This window comes from Ambystoma mexicanum, chromosome 1p (genome assembly GCF_040938575.1).
Source record: "Ambystoma mexicanum isolate Mex_15411 chromosome 1p, UKY_AmexF1_1, whole genome shotgun sequence".
NCBI classification, from domain to species: domain Eukaryota; kingdom Metazoa; phylum Chordata; class Amphibia; order Caudata; family Ambystomatidae; genus Ambystoma; species Ambystoma mexicanum.
Genome location: NC_090921.1, coordinates 282,838,959 through 282,862,320, shown reverse-complemented (window position 1 = coordinate 282,862,320; position 23,362 = coordinate 282,838,959). Strand labels below are relative to the sequence as shown.

The 23,362-nt window shown below is 44.6% G+C and overlaps 1 protein-coding gene across 6 annotated transcripts in view; it reads left to right on the top strand.

Annotated features, from left to right (window-relative positions):
• The window catches only part of DAZAP1 (DAZ associated protein 1), a 1,852,448-nt gene that overhangs the window by 928,576 nt on the left and 900,510 nt on the right, over nt 1-23,362 (top strand). For 5 of the 6 annotated variants that reach the window (XM_069646753.1, XM_069646749.1, XM_069646751.1 and 2 more), the window contains exon 7: nt 9,154-9,236. The exons of the other annotated variant lie outside the window; for it this stretch is intronic. In XM_069646753.1, coding sequence (XP_069502854.1) covers nt 9,154-9,236 — 83 coding nt within the window. The remainder of the gene's footprint in view (nt 1-9,153; nt 9,237-23,362) is intronic. 6 annotated transcript variants of the gene reach the window in all.

Sequence of the window (23,362 nt, the reverse complement as noted above, 5' to 3'; positions counted from 1 at the left end):
CATAGAGATCTGTTCATATCTGTAGTAGATATTGCTGCATAGGCTTGGAAGGTAAGCGGGATGCCCCAGTAGAGTCAGTATTCTTTTTGTGTAGTTGACTCTTTCCAACACGCTCTTCCCATGGAGGTACTGAAAAATCCATTCAGATTATTCTCAATCTGTGGAGAATTCCTTGCCTTGTTGAAGTAATTGCTTGTAACAATAGTTCCCTTCCTTACAAGGATGTCTTTCCAAAATTAATTTTCATCCCTCTTCACTGAGGTTGAAGGGTAGAGTGGCCTTTGTCACAAATTAAATCTGGTAAGTGTGACTTCCCGGGTTCAGAGGTTTTTCTTAGCCCTCAAATGACCTCCTAAAGATTAGTAAGACTAATTTTTCCCCCTGCATACTCCTTTGCAGTTCTTTGTTTTTGAATGGAATAATAGTTTTTTTCTTTTTTTTTTTAATTCAATCTCTTTTCTGCGTGCAGCCTAATTGCAAGCAATGTTCATAATCTTAAAAAGGTGGGGAGGATGCACTCACTAAAGAACTATTGTTTTATATAACCTTTGCTTTTTCACTTAGGATTTCTTGCCATTGTGATCATTGCATTTTCTACTAGCATGCACTACTTCCATTCCTCTCTCATGCTTTCCTTATACGCTTTGTCAATGTGCCATACTATTATGATTGTCATTTCTAGTCTTCTGTTCACGGCAATCCTTCCCTTTGCTTTATCACAGTGTATTCAATCTCCTAATGCCTCATTAAACATCCTTCCCTCTAATAATATACATTCTTATACTGCTTCTTTTCGTTATCATGCCTAAGCAACCTACGGCAATAGGTTCCATGTGATATCAACGATATTTTAAAATTTGTGAGCGACCCAAGTCCTTTATTTCCCTTTGTTTATAACCCGCCCAACCCCCCCCATCCGTTTAACCCGTTACCCCACCTTCCCCATATATATATTTAAATATTTAATAAAAATTCAGTATTTTTTGGGAAATAATGATTTGTTAAATTGTGTTTTCGTTATTACCTATACGGTAATATCCCTGGATACCACAGCAATAATGTTTCCATCCATTATGCATACTGCTTCCCAGTCTCTCGTTTGATTTGCCAGGCTTCGTTCTTTTGATTAGTGTATGCCTCAGTTCTCGTTTCTTTGCAATGTTTTCCCTTCTGCTGATTCAAACTGCTGCTCCTTATCCCTTGTCATATGCTCTCAAACCGCACCCCCTCTCTGTCAAAAATTCCAATTTGGATTTAAGACACATGTGAGGATTGTAAGTTATGTGCAGTTGCAGATTGCGTAGTTGCTTAGTCCTGATATTTTAAGCTAAATCGCATGGTACTGAAATGTATAAGCTGTTCCCATCTCTGCAAGTGTCAACCCTTCTAATTATTGTGAGTGGGCCAGCGACATGGCCATGCCAAGGGGCGGGGGCGGATTTAACTATTGCCTCTTCTTTATCAACGCCAAGGTAAAATCAGGAAAGATTGTGACCATGGCTCTCTGCCATTCCAGGTGCCCGGTTTGGTTGGCCACCTGAAAGATCGCATCATGTTTGCATTTGTTGAGGATGTTTGCCACTATCGCTGTTGTTTAGGCCCCAAGTGGCAGGGGCGTAGCTGGCACTCGGGGCGCCCTCTCAATTGAAACTCCACTATGCCCGACCTGGGTTTTAAACCAGGATTCCAAGAAAAGTTCAGCAGGGGGACCCGCTGATCTTTTGGGACGTGCTCCTCCATACCTCACGTTGTCCAAGTTTTAGTAAACGGCACAGAATCTTTTGTTTGTTTGCGGACTGCATAAAGGCATCCTCCACTTTCGAGACCATGGTTCAACCCTTGCCCATGAGATCTTATGGAGTTCTTGCCGGAGGAGGCAGACATCGGTCTCCAGGTTATCCATCTTGTTTTCCATTCTCGGCTTATTGTCACTTATAGCACGCAAAATATCTTGTATGTAAGGAATCCAGATGAATTGAGATTTCCCCGAGCCTCCCCCCTGAACCTCCTTGGGTGGACCCTGTGGGACAGGTAAGTATGTGTATAGGCCTCGATTTTTCTTTACAATGTGCTTATGTGGTTTATCCTTCACCATGTCTTCACCATGTGATGAAACTCTTGCAGGGGCTCAGGCTGCCTGAGGGATCAAGTGGCCGCAATTCAAAAGCAGGGGTCAAGTATGAGCATGCCACCACCACCTGACCCAGATCCGATCCAGGAGTGGGTGCCCGCTCCTCCAAATGCCCGCCGGGCCATACCACACCAGTGTCTTGGTGCCATGCACAATCTCAGACCCATCATCCGTGCATAAAGTTCCATTGATGTCCTTGAAACCAGTGACTGAACCTGTGTCCAAGCTGCTGGCTGGCTATAACCCAGCCCCCACTTGCTCATGAGGGGGACCATGGCCCTTAACACTGCTGATCTATCTGACGTCCGCCCCGTGGGACTTTGGCACAGTCACAGCTCCTCTTTCGTGTCTGCGTCAGGTTCTCCTCCAGTACGTCGAGCACAGCGCTTGTCCTAACATGTTGCTGTGACCCGAGACCTTCACTGACAGATTCTTCGGCGGCAGACACTCTTCACGGACACATTGCCTACTGCTTCAGCTGTTCATGCTAGTGGAGATTTTCAGAAAAAAGGTAACGATCAGGATAATGGCATCGGGCTGTGTGCAGCTTTAGGAGCCTGCGACTACATCTCGTTGCTGCGCTCAATCTCCGCCACACCACCCCCCTTTCTGATTTTCTTGCATTTGCTTTATCCATTCATGGAGGAGATGTTTTTTTTTCGCCAAGTGGACTTAGTTCTTTTAGATAACGGCCATCTGGAAGGGCAGCCTTTGCTAGCTCAAGGATTATTACCACACGGACCCATGTCCAGGTAGAATGAAGCAATCTGAGCAACAAGGTCTGCAGGTCTTAGGGCTCATTCTACCAGAGTCCTCTGATTTGCAAAGAGGTAGTCCTGTTTTGGACATCTGTCAGGCAGCTATGTAGGCTTCATTACTGACTGGATTCCATATTCGGTCTGGATGCTTGGCTTTGGTCTTAACAGTGCTCTAGTGGCTAGCTCTCCTCCCACCTCCAGATTCTATACTGCTTTGGGAGTCTTCTAAAATGAGAAATTTATGGGAGAAAGGCATCCATTAGAAAAAACGTTTACGTTTAGCACTGCCTTTTCTGATGGCTTATTCCTTTCTCCCACATATTGGTTATCACCGCCTCATCCTGTCCATCATTGGGAAGGATTGGACCTGTTGCAGTTCTGCAGTCCCTCAGCCTTAGAGTGCAGGGAAAAATTTGCAAAAAGTAGGTTTTTAGGAATTTCTGTGTCTATCCCATCCATAGTCGAGGGCACCAACAAATACAAAGCAGGGCCGACATGGAGCCTCAGTGCGCCCCCTGGTGGCTGAACTTTCTTCCAAAGCTAGTCTTATGCTTGCAGGATATTTCTAAAATGGTGAATCTGTGGGGGAAAGACTAATCAATCAGAAAGAATATTACATTTAAGGTAAGTAATTTTGTTCATCTGTTATATATGACCTGATCTGCTTCAAATGTCTTCTAAATCTTCTAATTGCACTTTATATATGTTCAGACGTAAATTTAATGTCATAGTTCTGTGTGTGTATGGCACCAGTTCGCCTGGGGAGTTGAAAGTAGATCCTGGTTTCTGTTTGGTTTCAATCTGACCCGGGTCTAAGCTAAATAGCTCCCAGGAGTTTTGATTCCCTAATCAGACCGGTTATTCAAACAGATATATGAGCCCTGTTTGTGCATTTACTAATTAGACTTTTTCTTAACGAGTCGTTCCACAGTTGTTGTTCTGTGTACCCCAGATGCACTTGAACAGGGAATGTGACCACAGCGATTTGTGTTTGTCTGAAAAGACCAGTGACACTATTTGTATATGTCTCCTGTTTATTAATAGATTTAAAGTGTAATGAAATCTAGTATCTGGACGCTGACCACAGGGGACGTTTGTAATCCATTACTTCCCACTCCAATCAGGGCACATGATAGAAATGTTTCACTGTCCTCACCATTAGCCAGTGAGCAATGCAGAACTGTTTAAGTGGTGCTGTACAACGCTGGCCCATGGTGGTGATCATGTGAAGTTCCAGGTGGAGCAAGATTTCTGTGGCATGCTCTGCAGTCAGACTCTGGCGGTTCAAGCTTTTTGATAAAGGTCTCCTCCCTCAAATTGGAGTTTATTACCTGGCTGGACTAGGACACCCTGTTGTTCACAGAAAAATAATACATTAGGACAGGGTAGACTGCTGTAAAACTCATCGGGATTCTCCAAGTGCAATGTACTTGCTTTATCTGCCTAGTCATTCTATTCCAGACAAATATATTGTGATGAAGTTCTATGCCCTTATTTGGCAGTGGCCTTCATTACAGAAATACAAAACTTCGTTTATACTTCTTTTCAGTGTGGGAATTGAATACAATATTTAGCTTTTGTTCTATTGTATTTCTGCCTTTTGCTCATGCTTCCTACAGCAGAATTTGACCTGCGAAATCAATGTTGGCCTGTATCTGTGTATCTAATTTATAACATTCTCCACAATAGGCCTCTTTGAGCTTACCCAACGCAGTTGGGTAAGCTTAGAGAGTCATTGACTGTGATGGTTATTGTATTTCTGTTTAACGCGGCTGCTGTCTGTATTAGTTGAAAAGTCAAATGCCAACTAAGGGGGAAGCTCAAGGTTTCAGAAAAGCATTTTTTTTTCAAATTAATTACATATTCTACAATTCTGATTTTGTTCTCGCAGATCGGATTTGCTTTAAAGGATTGTTGCAGACCTTGGTTGAAATTGATTTAATTTAAACTGTACACTCTAAAGTATTTACTAGTTAAGGGAGAAACAGGATGTGGTGGCTTGGTATGCTCGGTAGTTTTATCCTTGGGTTGATGTTTGGTGTGAATCTGAGGGGTTGACGACATATTTGTACATTTTAGCCCTTCAGTGCTACATATGGGAAGGTTTGGGTTGCTGCATATTGGATGGTCCTTCGTACTTTAAGATCTTAAGCACTAGCCTAGAAGCCTGTTAATCGATGGCTCTGCCCACTCTTAGGCTCCACCCACTTGTCCACAGCTAGCTCACCATTAGATGTATGCTGCCTCCTGGGAAGCTATTCCTATGAGCATTATGCTTTCTCTACTTTTTTAAAATCTTTTTGTATTTTCTCTTTTGTGTGTGATCGATTAGCTTAGTTCTCTTATGCTAAAAGCAGTTTTACAATTAGTAATTAATCATCTTGCCGCTTTCAGGTTCAGGCTCTCACGCCTCGTGCTCCAGCTCCTAATGGGTGGACAAATGTCACTTTTATTTCTTTGTAAGCACTACTATTCTTTAAGCACTTTTCAAATGGCTTTTCTTACGTATGTTTTTAAATATTGTGCTCCCCGAAGTTCCTGTTCCCAGGCAAAATAAAAATGAGCAAATCTTTTTAGAATTCTTCCCCCTCCCAGTTATTTATCATGGATCAGCTGCATATTTTACTATTTTTAATTTCAGCTAGTTGAATGGATATGGTGAACAACTTGAACATGTTGTTATTCTAATTTCAAAACTGCAGTTACCTCCTTGCAGTTGCAACTCTGTTACATTGCTTGTGCCTTGCTCCAATTTAGCATTTAAAGGTTTATTTTGTAATTATCATGGCCGAATACATAAACATGTACATGAATTATCAAGCATATATTAGTCCTTGTTTCTACTCGGAATTATTCATTCCATCTGTGTTTTTAAGGCATTTCAAACTGTTGCCATACCGTTTTCATTTTCATGTGATTTCCTGGTGTACCACTTCCGATCTCATATCACATGTTCTTCAGTACAAAAAGCAAGAAACCTTCAGAAATATGTAGTTTATGACCATACTGTCATTGCTTCAGCCGCCTTGGTGGACGGACCTTGTCCATGCCATTTATGCAAGTAGATCATCTTGCCTGTACTTGATGGGTTTAAAGCCAAATGCCCAACAAATACTCATTAACCACTTGTGGAATCGTAGGGGATTCAATATATTAATACATCAGAGTATTGATGAGCTGACAAACATTGAAATTAGTTAATCTTTAAGAAAAGTAAACCCAAGTTGGTTAAACCCCCTCCATGTCATACTGCAGAACAGAGACAACATTCCAACATCAGAGATACCTGCTGTATGAGGACATCCAGCCCTCCTGTTGCTTCAAGGATGCTCCCTCACCAGTGAAATCACAACGACTTCCTTTTCAGTCTCACAATTTGCTGACCCTGCAGGACGGGTGTGTTCTCCACCTCGTGGCTTGTGAAAAGAAACAACATGTTTGGGTATTAAATTAATTCACACGGATACAGCTCCATTTGCTGGCATTTTCACCTTGGATCTCGTGTTCTTCCCTCCATTACACATACTCATTTTGCAACAGAAGGTATCCAACATGAGTGGAAACAATGCAGAAGAAATAGAAAGAAGGCAAAATAAAGCATATTTTCAAAATTCATTCCTCATAAAGCTTCAACACTGCTCCAAGAGTCTCCTTCACATTAGGTTTCTCAGTATAAGATTGTGAGGTCTCCTTAGGGTCACTCAAGGAATAGGCTGTGGTTCCATCAAGACATGGCCATGCACTTAAATATTTCTTAGCTCAAATTATTCTTAATCCTGATAGGAATTGTCACTGTAGTGGCAGTTCAGCGGTTCTTGATATCACAGCAGTGCTTGATATCTGCAAACACGGTGGCAGCCTTTGACTCTTGGTGATTGCTTTGTGCTCTTGGCATTTTCAGAATGGGATTTCCTTTGCAGCAAACGACTTTACAGAACAAATAACACATATAGATTGAACAGATTATGTTCAACTCTTTGATTCCACGCTGCGCTCCAAAGTAACCTAATCAATCTTTACAAATGAATTCTGTCTATAGACCTAAAACAACTCCCTCAAACCATGAGTCTGAAATCGTTTGGTTTGGGAGTGAGCAGTGCTCCCTAAGGGGATGCTCTCCTTCACCAGAAGAAGTTCCTATGCTACTTTCTGCCTCTTTCTTTTTCTCACAAACTAATGATCAAACTAGAGAGAATATCAATTTGCAGAATGATCTTGGGAGTTGTTTTAGTTTTTTTCCCAGTCAAATTTGTTTTTGGACCTAGTTTAACTGATCCCCATTCTAGACTGCACTTTTCAGGCAGGCTGGAAAGGGGTATGTCAAATTCTTCATCTCTCCCAATAACCACTAAACTTGAGCACTTGGTGCCTGAGAATTGTTAGTGTTCGAGTCTGTCATGGGGGTGGTAGGGAAACATTGCTTTATTCATGTAGCCATGTAACACTTTCCGGCTTTGATTCTGCCATTTGATCCACAAAAAATGGATTCACTTACTATAAAAACCTATTCTCACCATGTTCCTTATTTCCTAGCACATTTTGAGTGCATACTTTAGATCTGCCCGGCTGCTATTGGGGTATATAAAAATTCTTCAGATCAATATTAGTTCTTACAAATCATGGTTGTTTGAAGGCATTTTAAAGTGCTCTCCGATAGGTGACTTCATCAGGAACTATCGTCTTCTGTGGGATTTGAAAGCGGTATTCAACCTTTCAAACCTAAGGCATCCTTTGACAAGTTAGTTGGGTGACAGACTGATGCTGTAGCAGTGATGTTTTCTTCTACAATAAATTGAGGGTAGGTAGTAGGCTTCTTACTGAGTAGTTATTCACCATTTCTGTATAAGGGAACATGTTTTTAGAAGCAGAACTTAATTTTTGTCAACTGTTTTTCATTAAACAAAATGATTTCCACCCATGTTTTTTCAAAACCCTCTGATGCTGAATGGACTCTTCGTAATCCTGATCCTTAGAGACCTCTTCTCTTGCATAGACAGATCTAGTCTTCTGATGGTTCCTACCTTAAGTTTGTTTTTTACATATGTGAGTCATGTCAATGGAAAAGAAGCGGCAAATACCTCAATAGCACCTTAGTTGGTTGTAGCCGAACCCATTTCTCTTCAAAGAGGTAATTATGATGACACAGCCGCAACCGAAGCTGCATCTGTTGCTTTACAAAGATAAGCACCCATTAATATCATCTGAACCGCTGACACCAATGCTAAGCCTCAACACTATAAGCAGTGATCTGTTCATTAGTTCCAAGGGTCATTATGTTTGAGTTCATTGTATGCTGGGAGTCTGCTGCCTGGCTGCAATTAATCTATAATTCATGCTTGGTTATCTTCCAACTGATCGGCTTGAAATGTCTACGGTGCATTACATTGAAATGACTAATTGCGTCCATACAATTATTCTTCGCCCTTTTACCCATTTTGTTATACAACCCATCCTTCTTCCACCCCTGTGGCCATAACACAGATGCATCTGAAAAGTGCAGAATAGACTGATCTGTACGGAGGGTACGGAATGGGCCTGAGTGAGCAGAGCCATCCACTTTATGTCTAGGCAATTGCCCGTTAGGTGCCATATTTAAAACCTTTCTTTAAGCTTTACACCAGAACCTTTAAAAAGGGATTGGCACTGGTGTCTGTGTGAGAGATCCGCTGGTGGTAAGGTGGAAGTAGTCTTTGTTGTCCAAAAGCCTCCATAGACTAGTATATAAGATTTACTGGATGTGCTGGAGGATGGGGTACAGGTGGATGTTTATATATGGGAAAACCAACTGCCTTGTGGCGTAGCCAGGAAAGTATCCTTTGGAATATTGGGTGAGTAATTTGTCATTGCTGGATTTTGGAATTTTATTTTTAAAGCTTCCAGATTAATGTGGAATAATTGGTTGAAAGTTCTGTGTTCAGTTAGTAGCCTGCTTTCAGCAGTGTCATATGTGATTAGACTCATCCTTTTTATGGGTGTTGTTTTGTTCTGAGTTTGGACCATTTCATTGTTTAGCCCTTAACTGTAAACATGAAATCCTATACTTTATCCAAAAAAGGAAGTCAACAAATTGTGTAAAGTTGCCAAAATTCAGTGCATTTCCAACCATGTTCTTGGAACTGATAAATTGCTATTCCATTTTCTTCTAGCAACCTAGCTTATCTGAAACCAGCAGCTGAACCCTTGGTTCTGCCCCTGATACTGTTCATCATCCTGTTTTGTGTCACAACACCCTGCTACCTTGATTCACTCTTCGTCGTTGGCTAGGTTTTGGATTTATAACTTTCGAGGACGAACAATCAGTGGACCAGGCTGTCAACATGCATTTTCACGACATCATGGGCAAAAAAGTGTGTAGTTGTAGTTTTATTTTACCTTAAGATAAAGCCAAGTCTTGGGGAGCTGGGAGATTCTGCTGGTTATTTTATGCCTTACTGTTATTTGGGCAGTTTTCATTACTAAAGTTCCATGTGTCTGGCAGTACATAGTTTTGTATTGAGGTTCGTGCTTTCACCTTATGCCCTTTATAGGAAGTGGCACGACTCACAGCTATCCTGCTTGCAGGGTGGCTTGTCGTTTTAATGCTTGTGTTTTGGGGCAATTTTGCATTTCAACTTAATCGGCACATGGTGTTGTATCTTATGTTGGTATCCGGTTGCGTAGAGGGCTCGTTTTCGTGGTTTGATTTCTACTAATGCAGGAAACTGATATCCAGTGAAATGTTCTTGACCTCCCTAAGGCTTGGCTTAATACCATTCCTCCAAATGTACTGTACACCTCCTTTAAAATGTAGTCTAATTGGTATGCAACAGCAAAAGTGCTTTACGTTTTCATTTAGTATAAAAGAAGAAATCTGAAACATTTTGAAGGAATGGTTTGATTTTTAAATTGGGTCACTTATAATGTTGCAATTACACTCTCTATTGTTGATTACTCTGCAGATAAGTGACCTTTACTTCATACTGTGTTGATAGTTAATTATGGCAATTGTTAAATTCACTCCCTTTCCACTTTGGACGCAGTCAACCCTTTAACCCCTAATCCAAGCCATTATGATTACAAGACAAAAGTATTTAATTTAGAGTCAAGGAGAAGTTTTTGCCAAAAAGAGAAGTGAAACCGCCAATCTTCACCCTTTATACATCTTGTGCAGCACTCCTGTGCCCTATAGCTCAGTGTTGGTGACTCGGTAGGTTAGTCAACAGCGCTTGGGCTAGGTTGTGTGGCATTACATTTTGAATGCTTTGCTTACGATAGCATTTGATTTGACTTGTAGGGGGATTACTTCAGGTAACTTTTCAAATAGATAAATGGTGGCTCATGATGGTTACCGTGGATGAGATTTTGTATGGGCCCTCAACAATACGAGTAGATGTTGTGAACGAGAAAGATGATGGTGCAGACATTTAAAGATGGACAGAAGAGCATCTGCTCACTGATATTTGACAAAACTCCCCATCAGTGGTCATCTGCCAGATTAGAAGCTAGCAAATTAATAAATTGGGTCAGAAAGCAGCTTGGACACACTTCTCTGCAAGCTATTTAAAATAAAGGCAATAATTCGCACAAGTCCAAACACAGGCTTTAAAAAAATTCAAATAAAAATGTAGTGTCTTTAAAACAAAATGCTACCCTATCTTTTAGGCTCACATTATGACCTGAACCAGACCACTACTCCGCACTATTTTGTGCTCATTCTGATAATTTCCCAGAGCTGCATGATTAGATTCTCTGCCTTTTATTTCTTCATCCTGTACACAACTCATCGTAAACCTTGTTTGTGAAGATAATTTATTTATTCAACATAATGTAATGTTTTTTCTTCACCTACTGAAGTCTCATTTGTTAAGCCTTGATGTCAGCAGTAACTCTTTACAATGGATTTCTATCAGGGTTTGGAAACTGCAGTTCACTTTTCTCCTGAAATGTGATTGCCTGACTGTCTAGTAAAAGGGTTTAAGTCTGGTGTTAATATGGGGAGAGTTGACATAGTACATCCTGTGACTTTCAAGCAACTATGTGAACAAGAGACCTCACTGCACCATGATAAACTACAGAACTAAAAGAAATCAATTTATTTTACAGAGCACTCACAAAGGGGTCTCTTGGCTCTAGAAAATGAGTGATGAAAAATGCAAATCAGAAGAGTACCCGGATACTAATGTTGACAGACACTGCATCATCTATGACCGCTAATCCCAAAACACCAATGATTTAAACAGCCCCGTGTTTGGCCATTCCTGACAATGCGGTCTCCAAGGTTTGCTGAGGACTTTGCAAAGTTTTCACAGAACAAAAAGCTACGGCCTAGCCTAGCCTGAACAAAGTCCTCTGTATCATGTCATGGTTCCTGGCAAATTAAGTAGAGCAACGAGGGAGAAGCAGGTGGTATCAGATGTGGAAGTTCCTGGCAGACGAGAGGATTGTAATTGGTTATTTATAACGTGCTTAATACCCAGAGGTTTCTAAGTGCGGACCCGGGGATCGAACCTGTGTTGCCCCGCGTAGTCTTGCTTCCAAGGCGAGCCCGTTGCCCCTGAGCTATCCTCCTGGCCCATTACCAGTACCTGCTGAAATAGGTAGAGGCTACATCTGCGCCTTTTAGAAGATGTAGCCTTCCAGAAGATGATCTGCCAGAAGGTAGCTATGGGGTGGGGCTGTCTGCACAAGTATAGGTCAGGATGACGTTTGGCGTTGGTTTTCGGGATATTTCAGAATGACTAAAGCTGAGGCCATTCTGCAATGCAGTTACCCTGTAGGAGGCTGTTGATACATGTCATTGTACTTTGATCTGTTTATTGGATCTCACAGTGCGCTTTGACGTAGCAATGCAAATGGCATATGACTAGCTCTTCTGCTATAGTGAGACTAAATGTATTGCTTGACCCATCAACATGACTTTCAGCCTACTAGGGGGGTCAGAATCTGCCCTATTCGTAATGGGAGATTGGATCAAGCGCTCGCTTGAGCCAATCTGTACCCCAGCAACCTCATATTTCTTGACCCATCAACAGTATTTATTTGTTTTTTTAAATAGTTTTTTTTATAACGCACCTAATACCGTTCAGTTTCTAAGCATAGATCTGGGACTCGAACCTCTTTTGCTCTGCATGGTCTTTCCTCCAAGACCAGCATGTTGCCCCTGTGCTATCCTCTGTTCACTGTGAACCATTTCCCTCACACCTTAAGTCATATTTGGGCATCAGTGGTCAGAAACTTCAGTGGATTGCTCCCTTGCTCCATAATTGGAGCTGCAAGTGAAGCCTGGACAATTCCTCTATAGACTGTCGTAACTTGTGGAGCACCCCAATCCTGTAATTTCTCCATAACTTTTTAATATCTTTCTAAAGCTACTTGCATACCTCATTGCTCACAACCCCACTTCCTTCCAGACGCATGAAAATGATACCAGGTTGCTTTCAATCTGTGAAATTCTGCCCAAAACACATCTCCATCTTTACATTATCAATGACTGGATGAATGACAATCGCCTGTGCCTCAACGCTGCATAAATCGAGATCTACTGCTCTCCCATCCCTTTGGCATGTTACCCCCTGTCCGATTATTTTTGTCTGCATGGACGATTTGGCTGCGAACATGAGGAGCGGGTGTTGCGCAGGTGTTACCTGCTCCCCATGTTCAGTATAATGGGCTTTCGGAGTTATAGGGGTGTCCCCCGCTTCCAGAAATTGAAAGCGGGGGACTAAAAAAAAGAAAAAGGGACCCTGCGGCGTCGGCGTCGGCTCCGACTCGCGTTGGAGGGACGGAACTGACACGGCATTGGTATAGCAAGAGCACTGGTGGCAGGCGAAAAAGGTAAGTAGGGGAGGGGGGTTTGGAATAGGGCTGCTGCCGGGACAGGGATTTGGGTTGTTTGCCCAAAGGTCAAATATATTTGCCGTGAAATAGACTACGGTAAATTCTGCTGCAAATCTTTTGACTTGGGTCGAACACTGATCCATGTGCCCTCACGAAGAAATCAAACTGGACATTTGATTTGCTGAAAACACATCCTTCCTATGCTAAATTTCTCAAAGTGGAGGTGACGAGGTCTATGGTCCTCTTCATATTGACTTTTGCAACAGTTTATACTTGGTTCTCCCTAAAAAACTGGTTCACTAGTAATCCAAAATGATACAACATTCTTTTATCGTCAGGCTTTCTAACTCCTGCTGTTTCAATGTGGAAAGAATAATGAAAAGAATACATAGATTTTTTTGGGGGGTCTGGGGGTGTGGCAAAGGGCAGATTAGGGGTTGGTGGGGGGCGGGAATAGTTAAAAAGGGGTGGTTGATGAGGGGTTTGGAGGGTGGAAATTCGATGAACCTTTTCGTTATTCTTTTTTGCATGTTGAAACAGCAAGTGTTAGAATCCCTGTCGATGAAAGAACACGGAACCTCCCAAAATAAGACTACTAGGTTGATTTTGTGCCTGAAACCAAGCGATCATCACACACTCTTGCACTTCAATCCCTACACGGGCTCCCTATAGAGAGATGGAATTCCTACACAACTCTGTGCGCCACTCATCAGGCCAATTGGGAGGGCGGGGAGCAGGTTCAGGTTACCTTCAACAGAAAATCCAGCACTGTCCTTTATGTAGTCCAGCTCATTCTCACTTAGTTATTCTATGAGAAAGAACAACAAAAAAAGCAGGCTGCTGAACATTGCTGGACCTTCTTTATGGAACACACCTTCTTGAGATCCCTGGATAATTATGTCCAGTTTGGGAAACAGTTACAGACTTTCCATTTTGAACTCATCTGTGACTTATGATGCTAGCCATGGCCATTGGACATTGACTGCTGTAATGACTGATCAGGTTTGATGGCTCTTGATCCACGTTGGTTATCCTGCCACTGCACTTACCCGCACTTAATATGCATTGTCACTTGGTTACACTGCACTTCCCACTTCCCTCTTCCTGGTACTTAACGGTTCCTACATTTTCCAAGCCTTTGAAGTTTCATAATGCCTCCCGCTAACAATTTCAAAAAAAGGTAGCAGGCGCTCCTCTCCAACAATGTCTGTCTTGGGGCGCTGCAAAGTGACTGCATTTGCTGTTGGCGACTTATAAAACAAATAATTTGAAAGGGGATCTAGTGAACAGATTGTCGACCTACCTATCCCATAAATGCACTAAATGGATCTAGTCTTTCCTAGTGGGTGGATTGCAGAAAGTAGTTTTAGCTCTCTTCGTCACTCCTTCCGCAGAGGTACCTTTTGGGGTCCCCCAACCGCAGGTTCTCAAGTTTGATAGGACTGCCTTTCTTAATTGTTCCTCCTTCTTATCCTCCCTCCTCTAAGCCTACGTCGGGAGGTACCTAGGGATACTTCCAGGGGATTCACTTGGCTCAGCATGTCCACCCTTGGAGCCGTACTCTCAAGCTTCATGGGAAAATGGTTGCTACAGATGTTATCTACCACCCCAAACCCTTTTATGAGGCCCCAGTGCTTAACTGGCACACAGAAATAGTCGATCAGTGAGTTACCCATTGCAGAGGAAAAAGTAACTCTGCCAGGAATATCCCCACCCAGTTGCCCATTAACTGCCTGCAGTCCCCACTCATAGAGATAGTGCCAGAGGTGAAACACTTCCACACAGAGCCTAGTATCCAACATAACGGGAAGGGAATTTCCCTGCCACAACATCTTCTGTTTTGTCATACAGATGATCGTCTGGCCTGAAGTCACCTCCTAACACCAGACAGACATTACCCTTGGAAAGGCCCAGAGGAAAGTTCCTCCAGGACTTTAGCCAACACACCCAGACAGTTCTTCCCATGCCTTTTGAGGACTATTAAAGAAATTAACTACTAAAAGTTCCACCTGACCCGGTCTAAAGATTTTAACCGCCAATATATATGGCACTAGGATTGTCAGAGCCAACTATACACTCTTGAGGTGCGTTTTGACCAAAATACATAGCCCACTGTAGCTTCTCCCTCGCTTGTTTCTCTCCGCCAACCATAGTAGGCTGGTGACATTGCCTTAGCACGAACAAGGCTTCTGCCCCGTCCTCCGAGCAGGGTCATGCCTCGTCGAGGACTGTCCGGTCTGAGGAGCGGTCCTTTAAGTCCTTTGAGGGCGCCTCATCTGTGGGGGCCCAAGATAAGGCCAAGATCTGCAAGTTTGAGTCCACTGGGTTCACTGCTGAAGCAGGTCCCAAAGTGGAAAGGGCGCGATCAGCATCACCTTCTGCCTTCATTGCAGCCTACCATAAAGCTCCTCTTCAAAGAGGAAGTCATCTACCCCAGCTGAGGTACGGGAGAAATCCGAGAAGCTGAGGACAGAGGAGAAGGCTGTCCACCACCACAATCAAAGACCTTGTAGACGGCTACCACTACTTCGGCATCTATGGGCGCTGATCCTACGAGGGTGGATCCCACAGTGCAGAAAATGTCCCTGCCCCCATGGTACCACTGCAGAGACTTTGGCAAAGTCTGCAGGCACGCCAGAAGGGGGGAACATACTGGCCCAGGTCCCGGTTCATAGCCCTCGGGGAGGAAAAAGGGAGGTTGGGGGCGAGTAGGCCCCGAAACAGCCCTCCCAGTTTGTTGCTCAAGCTATGAATGTCTCGTCCACGAATGATGAAGATCAGATATCCATGCATAGGGTCCATGAGGACGACGACAACGATGATGGCGCAGGGCCTAGTTTTTCATGTTTTGCCTTCTCAGCCGAAGGACATTGAGTTGCCTCATTTGGATGCTCCGCACAGCGTTTCCCCACCAGACGAGTGGGCTTGTTCCACTCCATGATCGACAGGGCCTCCGAGCTGTTTCAGCTGGTGCCCGAGGAAACCAAGGAGGAGGGCTTCTTGTATCAAAGGCGGGAAGCCAAGAGAAAGACTATCATGGCAGTGTCTTTTCTAGATGGTATTTGGAAAGAGGACCTGGCCCTCATGAAGACCCCTTACACAGCTCCAGCCAAGCAGTATAGACTGGAGAAGTAGTATAGGGTACCGGATCCGGCACCAAAGTGCCTGAGGTTGCAACCATCGCCGGATGAGCCAACCCGTCCTCATCTTTGGTCCCTCCGGACAGCAACGGGAAAAGGATGGACACCATGGGGAAGAAGGTGATTTACACCGTGGTGTCCACAATCAAGGCGGCCAATGCACTGCTGATCCTGGCCAGGTTCAACCTAGGACTGATCCTGGAGTTCCTCCCAGACGATAGGAAGATGGAAGCCCTCGCTTTCTTCCAGGAAGGGTAAGTGGCATCGGATCACGGCATCACAGTGGCAGTTGATCTTGCTGATGCAGTGTTCCGGCAAATGAGGAACGGTGTCTGCCTTTGTTGACCGGGGTGGATGAAGGCCACTAATTTCCATCAGGAGATCCAAGCGAAGGTGCTAGACATGCCCTTCGGGGACAATCTGTTTGGAAAGGCTGTCGACCAGTCCCTCCAAGCCATCAAGATGGATACTTTCCCTCAGCACTCTCCGGCAGCACCGCTCGTATTCTTTTTGCTCCTTAAGGGGAAAATCTAACAGGTCATCAAAATGTTTCTCCATGTCATACAGACCGCCTTTCCGATCCTCAACGCAAGCAGCCTACAGAGGCTGCTCCCAGGCCTACGGTGCGGAGGATAGGGTCGCCGTTGCCCGCAGAGCAGGACACCAGCGCCCAAGCAAGCCTGAACCGGCCAGGACGTTGGGCCCCCACTCGTGCACCCCGTTGGGAGGCCGGCTGACGAGGTTAGTCAGCGAGTGGAAAAAGATTACCACCGACAGATGGATGCTGGATGCTCTTGCCCAAGGATACACCTTCGAGTTCCAACACAGGTGTCCTCTTATTTCGCTGGTTCCCCGTCAGCAGCAGCTTATCCCTCAGCTACTGGAAGAGGTACGAGCCATGGTAAGAAAAGGGGCAATAGAGCTACTTCCCCCAACGACTCAGGGGCTCCGGAGTCTATTCCAGATACTTTCTAGTCAGAAAGAAGACGGGGGGCTGGAGACCCATCATGGACCTAACAAATACTTAAAATCCCAATAATTCAGGATGGTCACTTTGCAATACGTGCTTGGTCAACTGGAAAAAGGAGACTTCTTGATGCCATTGGACCTGGAGGATGCCGAGTTTCATGTTCCCATTCACAAGAAACATCAGAAGTTTCTTCGATTCGTGGTGCAGAGCCAGCACTACCAGTTCAAGGCCATATCATTCGGCTTGAAGTCGGCCCCAAGAGTGTTCACAAAATTCCTGGCACCGGTGGTGGCCCATCTACGTCTGTGGGGCGTACACATATACCCATACCTGGACGACAGACTGATACACGCCCGCTCGCGGCAGCTGGCGGACGAACACACAAAGGCGACCTTCCGACTATTGACAGATCTGGGATTCTTCGTCAACTTTCCGAATGCCTGCTTAACGTCATTGCAGAACGCGCTGTTCCTAGGTCGCCAGACTCAATGCGTGTCTTGCCTGGCGTTACCCTCGGATGAGAAGCTAGAAGCCATTTGAGGAAAGGTGCAATGGCTGTCATCGAAGAAGGCGAATATGGTACGGCACATCAAGTCGTTACTGGGCATGATGTCCTGCATCTACCTCGTCCGTCTCTGGAGGTTGCAGATGCAACCCCAATAAGAATTCCTGGATGCCCATTGGATACAGGCGTCCGGAAGTTTCACAGACAAGATCCTCCTCAACGAGGAGTTCCGACGGGCAATAGTGGTGGCGGATCTGCTCCCACATCGCCCAAGGGCACAGGATTTCAAAACCCCCCATACCTGAAGACGGTTATCATGGACGCCTCCCTGGAAGGTTGGGGAGCTCACACCAGATGTCTGCACGCCAGAGACCTGTGGCTGCCGAAAGAGAAGGATCTGCATATCAACATCCTGGAGCAGTGTTCTGAGCCCTTAAGTCGTTCCTCCCAATTTTGAAAAGCAAGGTGGTGAGGATCTTCACGGACAACACCACCAACATGTTCTACATCAGAAAAAAAGGGGGCACTCGATCCACATCGCTCTAGAGAAAGCTTAGGACTTGTGGCGCTATGCCTTTGAACAGAGGATGTTCCTCGTCCCTCTTCACTTGGCAGGAGTCAAGAACACCATCCCAGACTCTGTTAGCAGGGAACTGCGCTCCTGCCACGAGTGGGAGCTTAGTCAGGATCAGATGGACCGCCTAGTTGTCAAATAGGGCAGACCCCAGATTGATCTGTTTGCGACGGCTGCAAACTCCAAATGCCAGACGATCGCCAGCAGATTTCACAGGCCAAGGAGCTTGGGGGGCAAGTGGGTGCGTTCTCTGTCACGTGGGAAGGGCTGTTTCTGTCCATGTTTCCTACTTTCCCTCTCCTGCTACGAGTCATCAACCCACTCAATTTCAACGCAAGATGATAGTCGTGTCCCGGCATGGACTAGGCAGATTTGTTTTTTACTGATCTTCTCAGCCTATCAGTGTCTCTTCCAGTCAAGTTGCCGGTGGTTACGATTTTCCTCACTGGAGAGGGTGCTGGTCACAGAAGATTACCCCTTTTGAGCGTCGCGGCTCCATCGATCCTTCCATACTTGCTATCCTTGGCAAAGGCTTGTCTGGCGCATGCTTCCATCAAAGTGCATCTGGCCGCTATCTCCCACTCTCCCACTACACCAGGTCCCCCAGGAGGTCTTCGCTGTGGTCCCACAGACTCGTCAAGGAGTTTCTCAAAGGAATTTTCCGATCTTTCCTGCCGGTGAAGGCGCCTTCCCCGGTGTGGGAACTCAACATGGTTCTGACCAGGCTCATGGGGGCCCCGTTCGAGCATATGCAGCAGGTCCCTTTGCCGCTTGTGGAAAGGGCCTTGCACTCGCTGGACGTTGCTCGTGCCCTGAAGATTGGAAGATTTCTCAACTGTTTGTGAAGTATGGTCCTGTGAGCCATGGAAAGGCCTTTTTTTTTATTTTTATTTAAATGTTTTATTGGGTTGACCAGAAAAAAAAGAGAACACAAAATTCTTTCTCTCTTGACATGAACCTTTAACATTACTTTAACATTACTACCTTCAGTTTACAAAAAAAAAGGAAAATTAAAACCTTAATTCACTTTCAATCTTTCATTTCATTGCATTTCCTCCGCATCATTCAAACTCATTCATTCGCTTTCCTTATCTCAATACACTGTGGTCTTTGTCTTTGCACCTCAATTTTTTAAAGCCAAACATGATTCATTTACTCCCTTTCATTACATTCACATATTTAAGACTTTTTCAATAAACTTCAGAACTGCAATTGTTAGACTGATCTTTTCACCCATAATAACCCAGGCCCAACACTCCTTTGGACTCAAGATACTTTCATCCATCGCAAAATCAGCTAGATAGAATTCTCTAATCTCTTTTAATGAATCACAGACCGTTACCCAATGACCTAGCTTCTCAACCATGTTCTTCTTACAAAAACTGCATTCATAACTTTTAATACCTAGCATTTTCCGAGCCCACATCACTTCTCCCGTGGCTAGACCATTTAGTCTACACCTAAGGAGCAAATCACAATGATGTTGTGACGGGAATTTTTGCAAATTGCTTGGAATGGAGTTCAAGCCTTTCCTTTCAAAGGTTCTTGCACAACTCTGTTTAAATTGATCGCATTGCTCCAGAGTACTCATCCAATCGCAGTATCGCAATCTCAGCTTGACCTTGGTCGGGTTTATCTCTAGACTGTTCGGACCAATATCCTTCTGTTGTAGAATCTCTTCAATCTTACCTTTCCATAGCGTTACATATTTATCTTGCGTAAATGGGGCAATATTTATTTCATATTTACATTTCCTGTACAAGGTCACTGATTTCCACTGGACCATGGATTCGAGCGATTGAAGCTTTCATTCTTGCCTAATGGTGCACAAGGGCACCGCGTTAGGAAGTCTCAATAACGATCGCCAGAACAGAACCTCAAATTTCTCCCATGTTTACTTGGGTAGATGGAGTATGGCCTCGGCCCCATAGGTTAAGACTTGCGCAATTTTCTGTTTATTGAAAGACAGAATGAGAATCATTGTAAATCGCCCATACTTCCTATGGAATATTCTACCCTGGTTTATTAGAATGGTCAGTCTAGATCTCAAGTGAGTAAAATGCCCCTGTTCACTAATACTTCTGTTGATTACTACTCCCAGGTAAGTCATTGTATCCACTTCTTTCAAGGCCTCAGCCACCACTCTCCAAGTACAATTTTAAAATTTATTTTTGTAGGCCAATTTAATTTGAAGCTCCTTGGATCTACCCACATTCATCTTCATGCCATTCTCTCTTAAATACTAATTAAATGCGTTAATCCTCGCTGAAGACCAATTGCAGTTAAGTCTAGGAAGACCAGTTCATCAGCAAAAAGTATCCAGGGGACTGGTGTAACATTGATCTGTGGCGGGAAGGCAATAACCTCTCTCTGTGAATCAGCCGGGCCCGTAATATACAGACAGAATAAGAAATGGGCCAAGTCGCACCCTTGCTTTAAACCACGGTGAGTAGGAATTTTTTGTGACAATTTACCTTTGCCAGAGATTAGAATTCTCAGAGGCATCTCTATATAGCGCCTCTGTGGCCTCCACCAAGTCATTGGGGCAGTTCCATGCTCTTAATTTAGCCCACAGCTTCTCCCTAATGACTCTGTCGAACGCCTGTTCGAAATCAACAAATGCAAGATATAAGGTGGTATCCGTTTCCAGGGCTTTCTCTATCAAGATATTAATCATTAAGAGATTTAAGGCGGTACCAACGCCCTTAACAAAACCTGTTTGTCTTGGATCCAAAATACCCCTTCCTTTCTGCCCATAACCAAAGATATCTCAACAGGACCATTGCAAACAGTTTTCCAATAGTCTAGAAGAGTAATCGGGTGATAATTTTTTGGAATTGCCCTATTGCCTTTTTTGAAAATGGGAACTATATTTGCCTCCCTCCATGATGCTGGTATCTTTTTGTTTGACATTCTGTGCAAAAAGAACTGGCAGAAATGTACTCCACTCTGTCCGATTATTTTTAAGTTCATAGTTGGATAGACCGTTGGGGCCCTGCAGCTCGAGATGAGCTTAACTTCTTTATGATTAGTTCCGCATATAGGTCATCAAATGCGAAACTCCAAGTATGGGCGCAAGAGCCCCCTCCCCCAATACTTTGTTTCCACCCTGGATCAGCAAATAATGTTGTGTAATGAGCTACCCAATTTGCTTCCGATACAATGCTAGAGGTAGCACTTTGCCTCAGGGAACCATAGTTAATAATCAGTTGCCATAGGTTTCTAGTGCTTTTTGCACAGATAACTTTTAGCATGTGTTCGGAGTTATTTTGGGCTCGCAAGCTCCTAGTTCCAATGCACCAATTCCTGTATTGCTGTTTTACTTTCCTAATCTTCTCCTGGCGATCAGACTTTGGGCTTTCTTTCTTTATTTGTCTAATTGATGCACGCAGCAATTTTCTCCTGTTACCAGGGAATGATCATACCAATGTTTCCGATCCACCTGGTTAATAGGCTTCCCTCCTCCCCTTGGTCCCATTTCTTGGAAGATACCCTGATATTCCACCCAGGAAGGATCGGTGTGTGTAGATTCCCTGTATCGATTTTTAACCCGAATTACATCCTGTTTTAATCTAAGGCGATTGCCTCCCCTCTCTAATTCCACCTCCCCCATTTTTTTCCTTTCTTCCTTCCCCACATTATTTCTAATGGAGATGGCCAACAGATCGTGATCACTCTGGTGCTGTGGCATGATGTTAATTGTCTGCACTTTTTTCCGGAAATAAAACAAAAATCGATACATGATCTCTGCTTATCCAGTTTCCATGTACATTTCCCTGGTATATCCCTGGGGGTTTGGCCATTCAGCATATACATATTCGAGTGGATTGTGTCCTCCAACGTATTCCTCATCTTAACCTTGGTCACCCTAGGTTACCTGGGGGCAACCAGACGTGGACTCCCTGCTCACTGTGCTTAGAGAGGCTCAGCTTCACCTCACTGATGATGCCCAACAAGGCTGAAACACGTGTATGGGGTTGCTGATGGTACTCTTGTTCAGAGAGGAATTGCCATAGCATTTCGGTGCTGGACTGCCCTTGTGGGTGGGACAAAGACTGATATGCAAATGGATATTTCCCATCTGTGAAGGTACAGTGAGCAAAAGGCAATGGCTGCGAACTCTCAATGTGGTTAATAACCACTGAACAGGTTATCATGCCTTGTTCTTTCGAGAGAGGGGCGCCTGCTACCTTTTTTGTACTCATCTTAGATATATTCCATCCAGCTTTGCTGCTCTTGGGAAATTTTTTCGGCAGAGGGCGCCGTGTGTCGCTGTCGAGTCGATGGTCCCTGGAAGGCCTCCGTCGAGGGTGACGTCATTGGGTGTATAAGTAGCACGCGCGGCGCCCGTTGTCTTCAGTTCTGTTTTTCTGCAGTTATGTTGCTTCGGACATTCGGCGCGCCTCGAGTTCTGTGAAGAAAATATATATATAAACAAGAAGAAATATGTCCTCGTCATCGACACCGACCCCGAGATCGGGTTTCAAGAAATGCAAGTCGTGCGGCTCAAAAATGTCGATCACGGACCCGCACCGCGAGTGTTTGTGGTGCCTCGGAGAAGTCCACGACATGGAGGCCTGTTCGAAGTGTCAGGCGATGACGGGGAAGGCCTTGCGGGAAAGGAGACGAAAGCTACAGGTAGGTCGGATGGATCGAAAAGCCTCTAGCGTCAGATCGAGACCACATGAGGAGAAATCTCCTCGACGCGAAAGGCATCGATCTAGATCCCGAAGCGACTCATCACTCGTCGTCTTCGTCAAAAAAATCGAAGAAACGACGCCACAGGTCTCCCTCCACCTCGTTGTCAGACGAGTCTCCGAAAAGGATGAAATGCCCCACGAAACATTCGTCTTCCGAAGAGTGGGAAGCATTCAGGGTCAAAATGATGGAGGTGTTTGAGAAGGCGAAGCCTCGGTCCGCGCCTTCTTCGGAAGCCGGCCAGGAGCTTCATCGCTCCGACACTTGCACGCCCTCGAGCCCGGGTGATCGTAAAAGGAAGGATAAGGGAACCTTCCAGGACGGCGAGCGATAAACGCTCAAGTCGAGTCGACCGCTCGAGGTCACCGACGCCGTCCGAGACCTGTCACACCTCAAAGGGAAAATCGTCCAAGACTGCCCCGACGCCCTCGAAGCAGACCCTGTCGACGACCACTATGTCGTCGATGCCTTTATCGACGTCAACGCCGAAACCCTCGGTGCCAAAGGCTCCAACCAAGCCAGGGCAGCCAGAAAAAGAGAAGGAGAAAGTTACAAAACATGTAATTTCTTCAGAGCCTGGTACTACACCTCTTCTTCCTCCTCTCCCAGAGGTTTTGAAGCCTCTCCCTAGGAAGGAGTTTTTCAAATCCTTGAAATCAATTTTTGAGGAACAGGAGAGATCTGAGGAGGAAAATGTACCTTTGGGGTGCCATATTCCAATCCAAAATGTCCCAGAATGCTTGATCTCAGAGGAAAGCAGAATGAGGGAT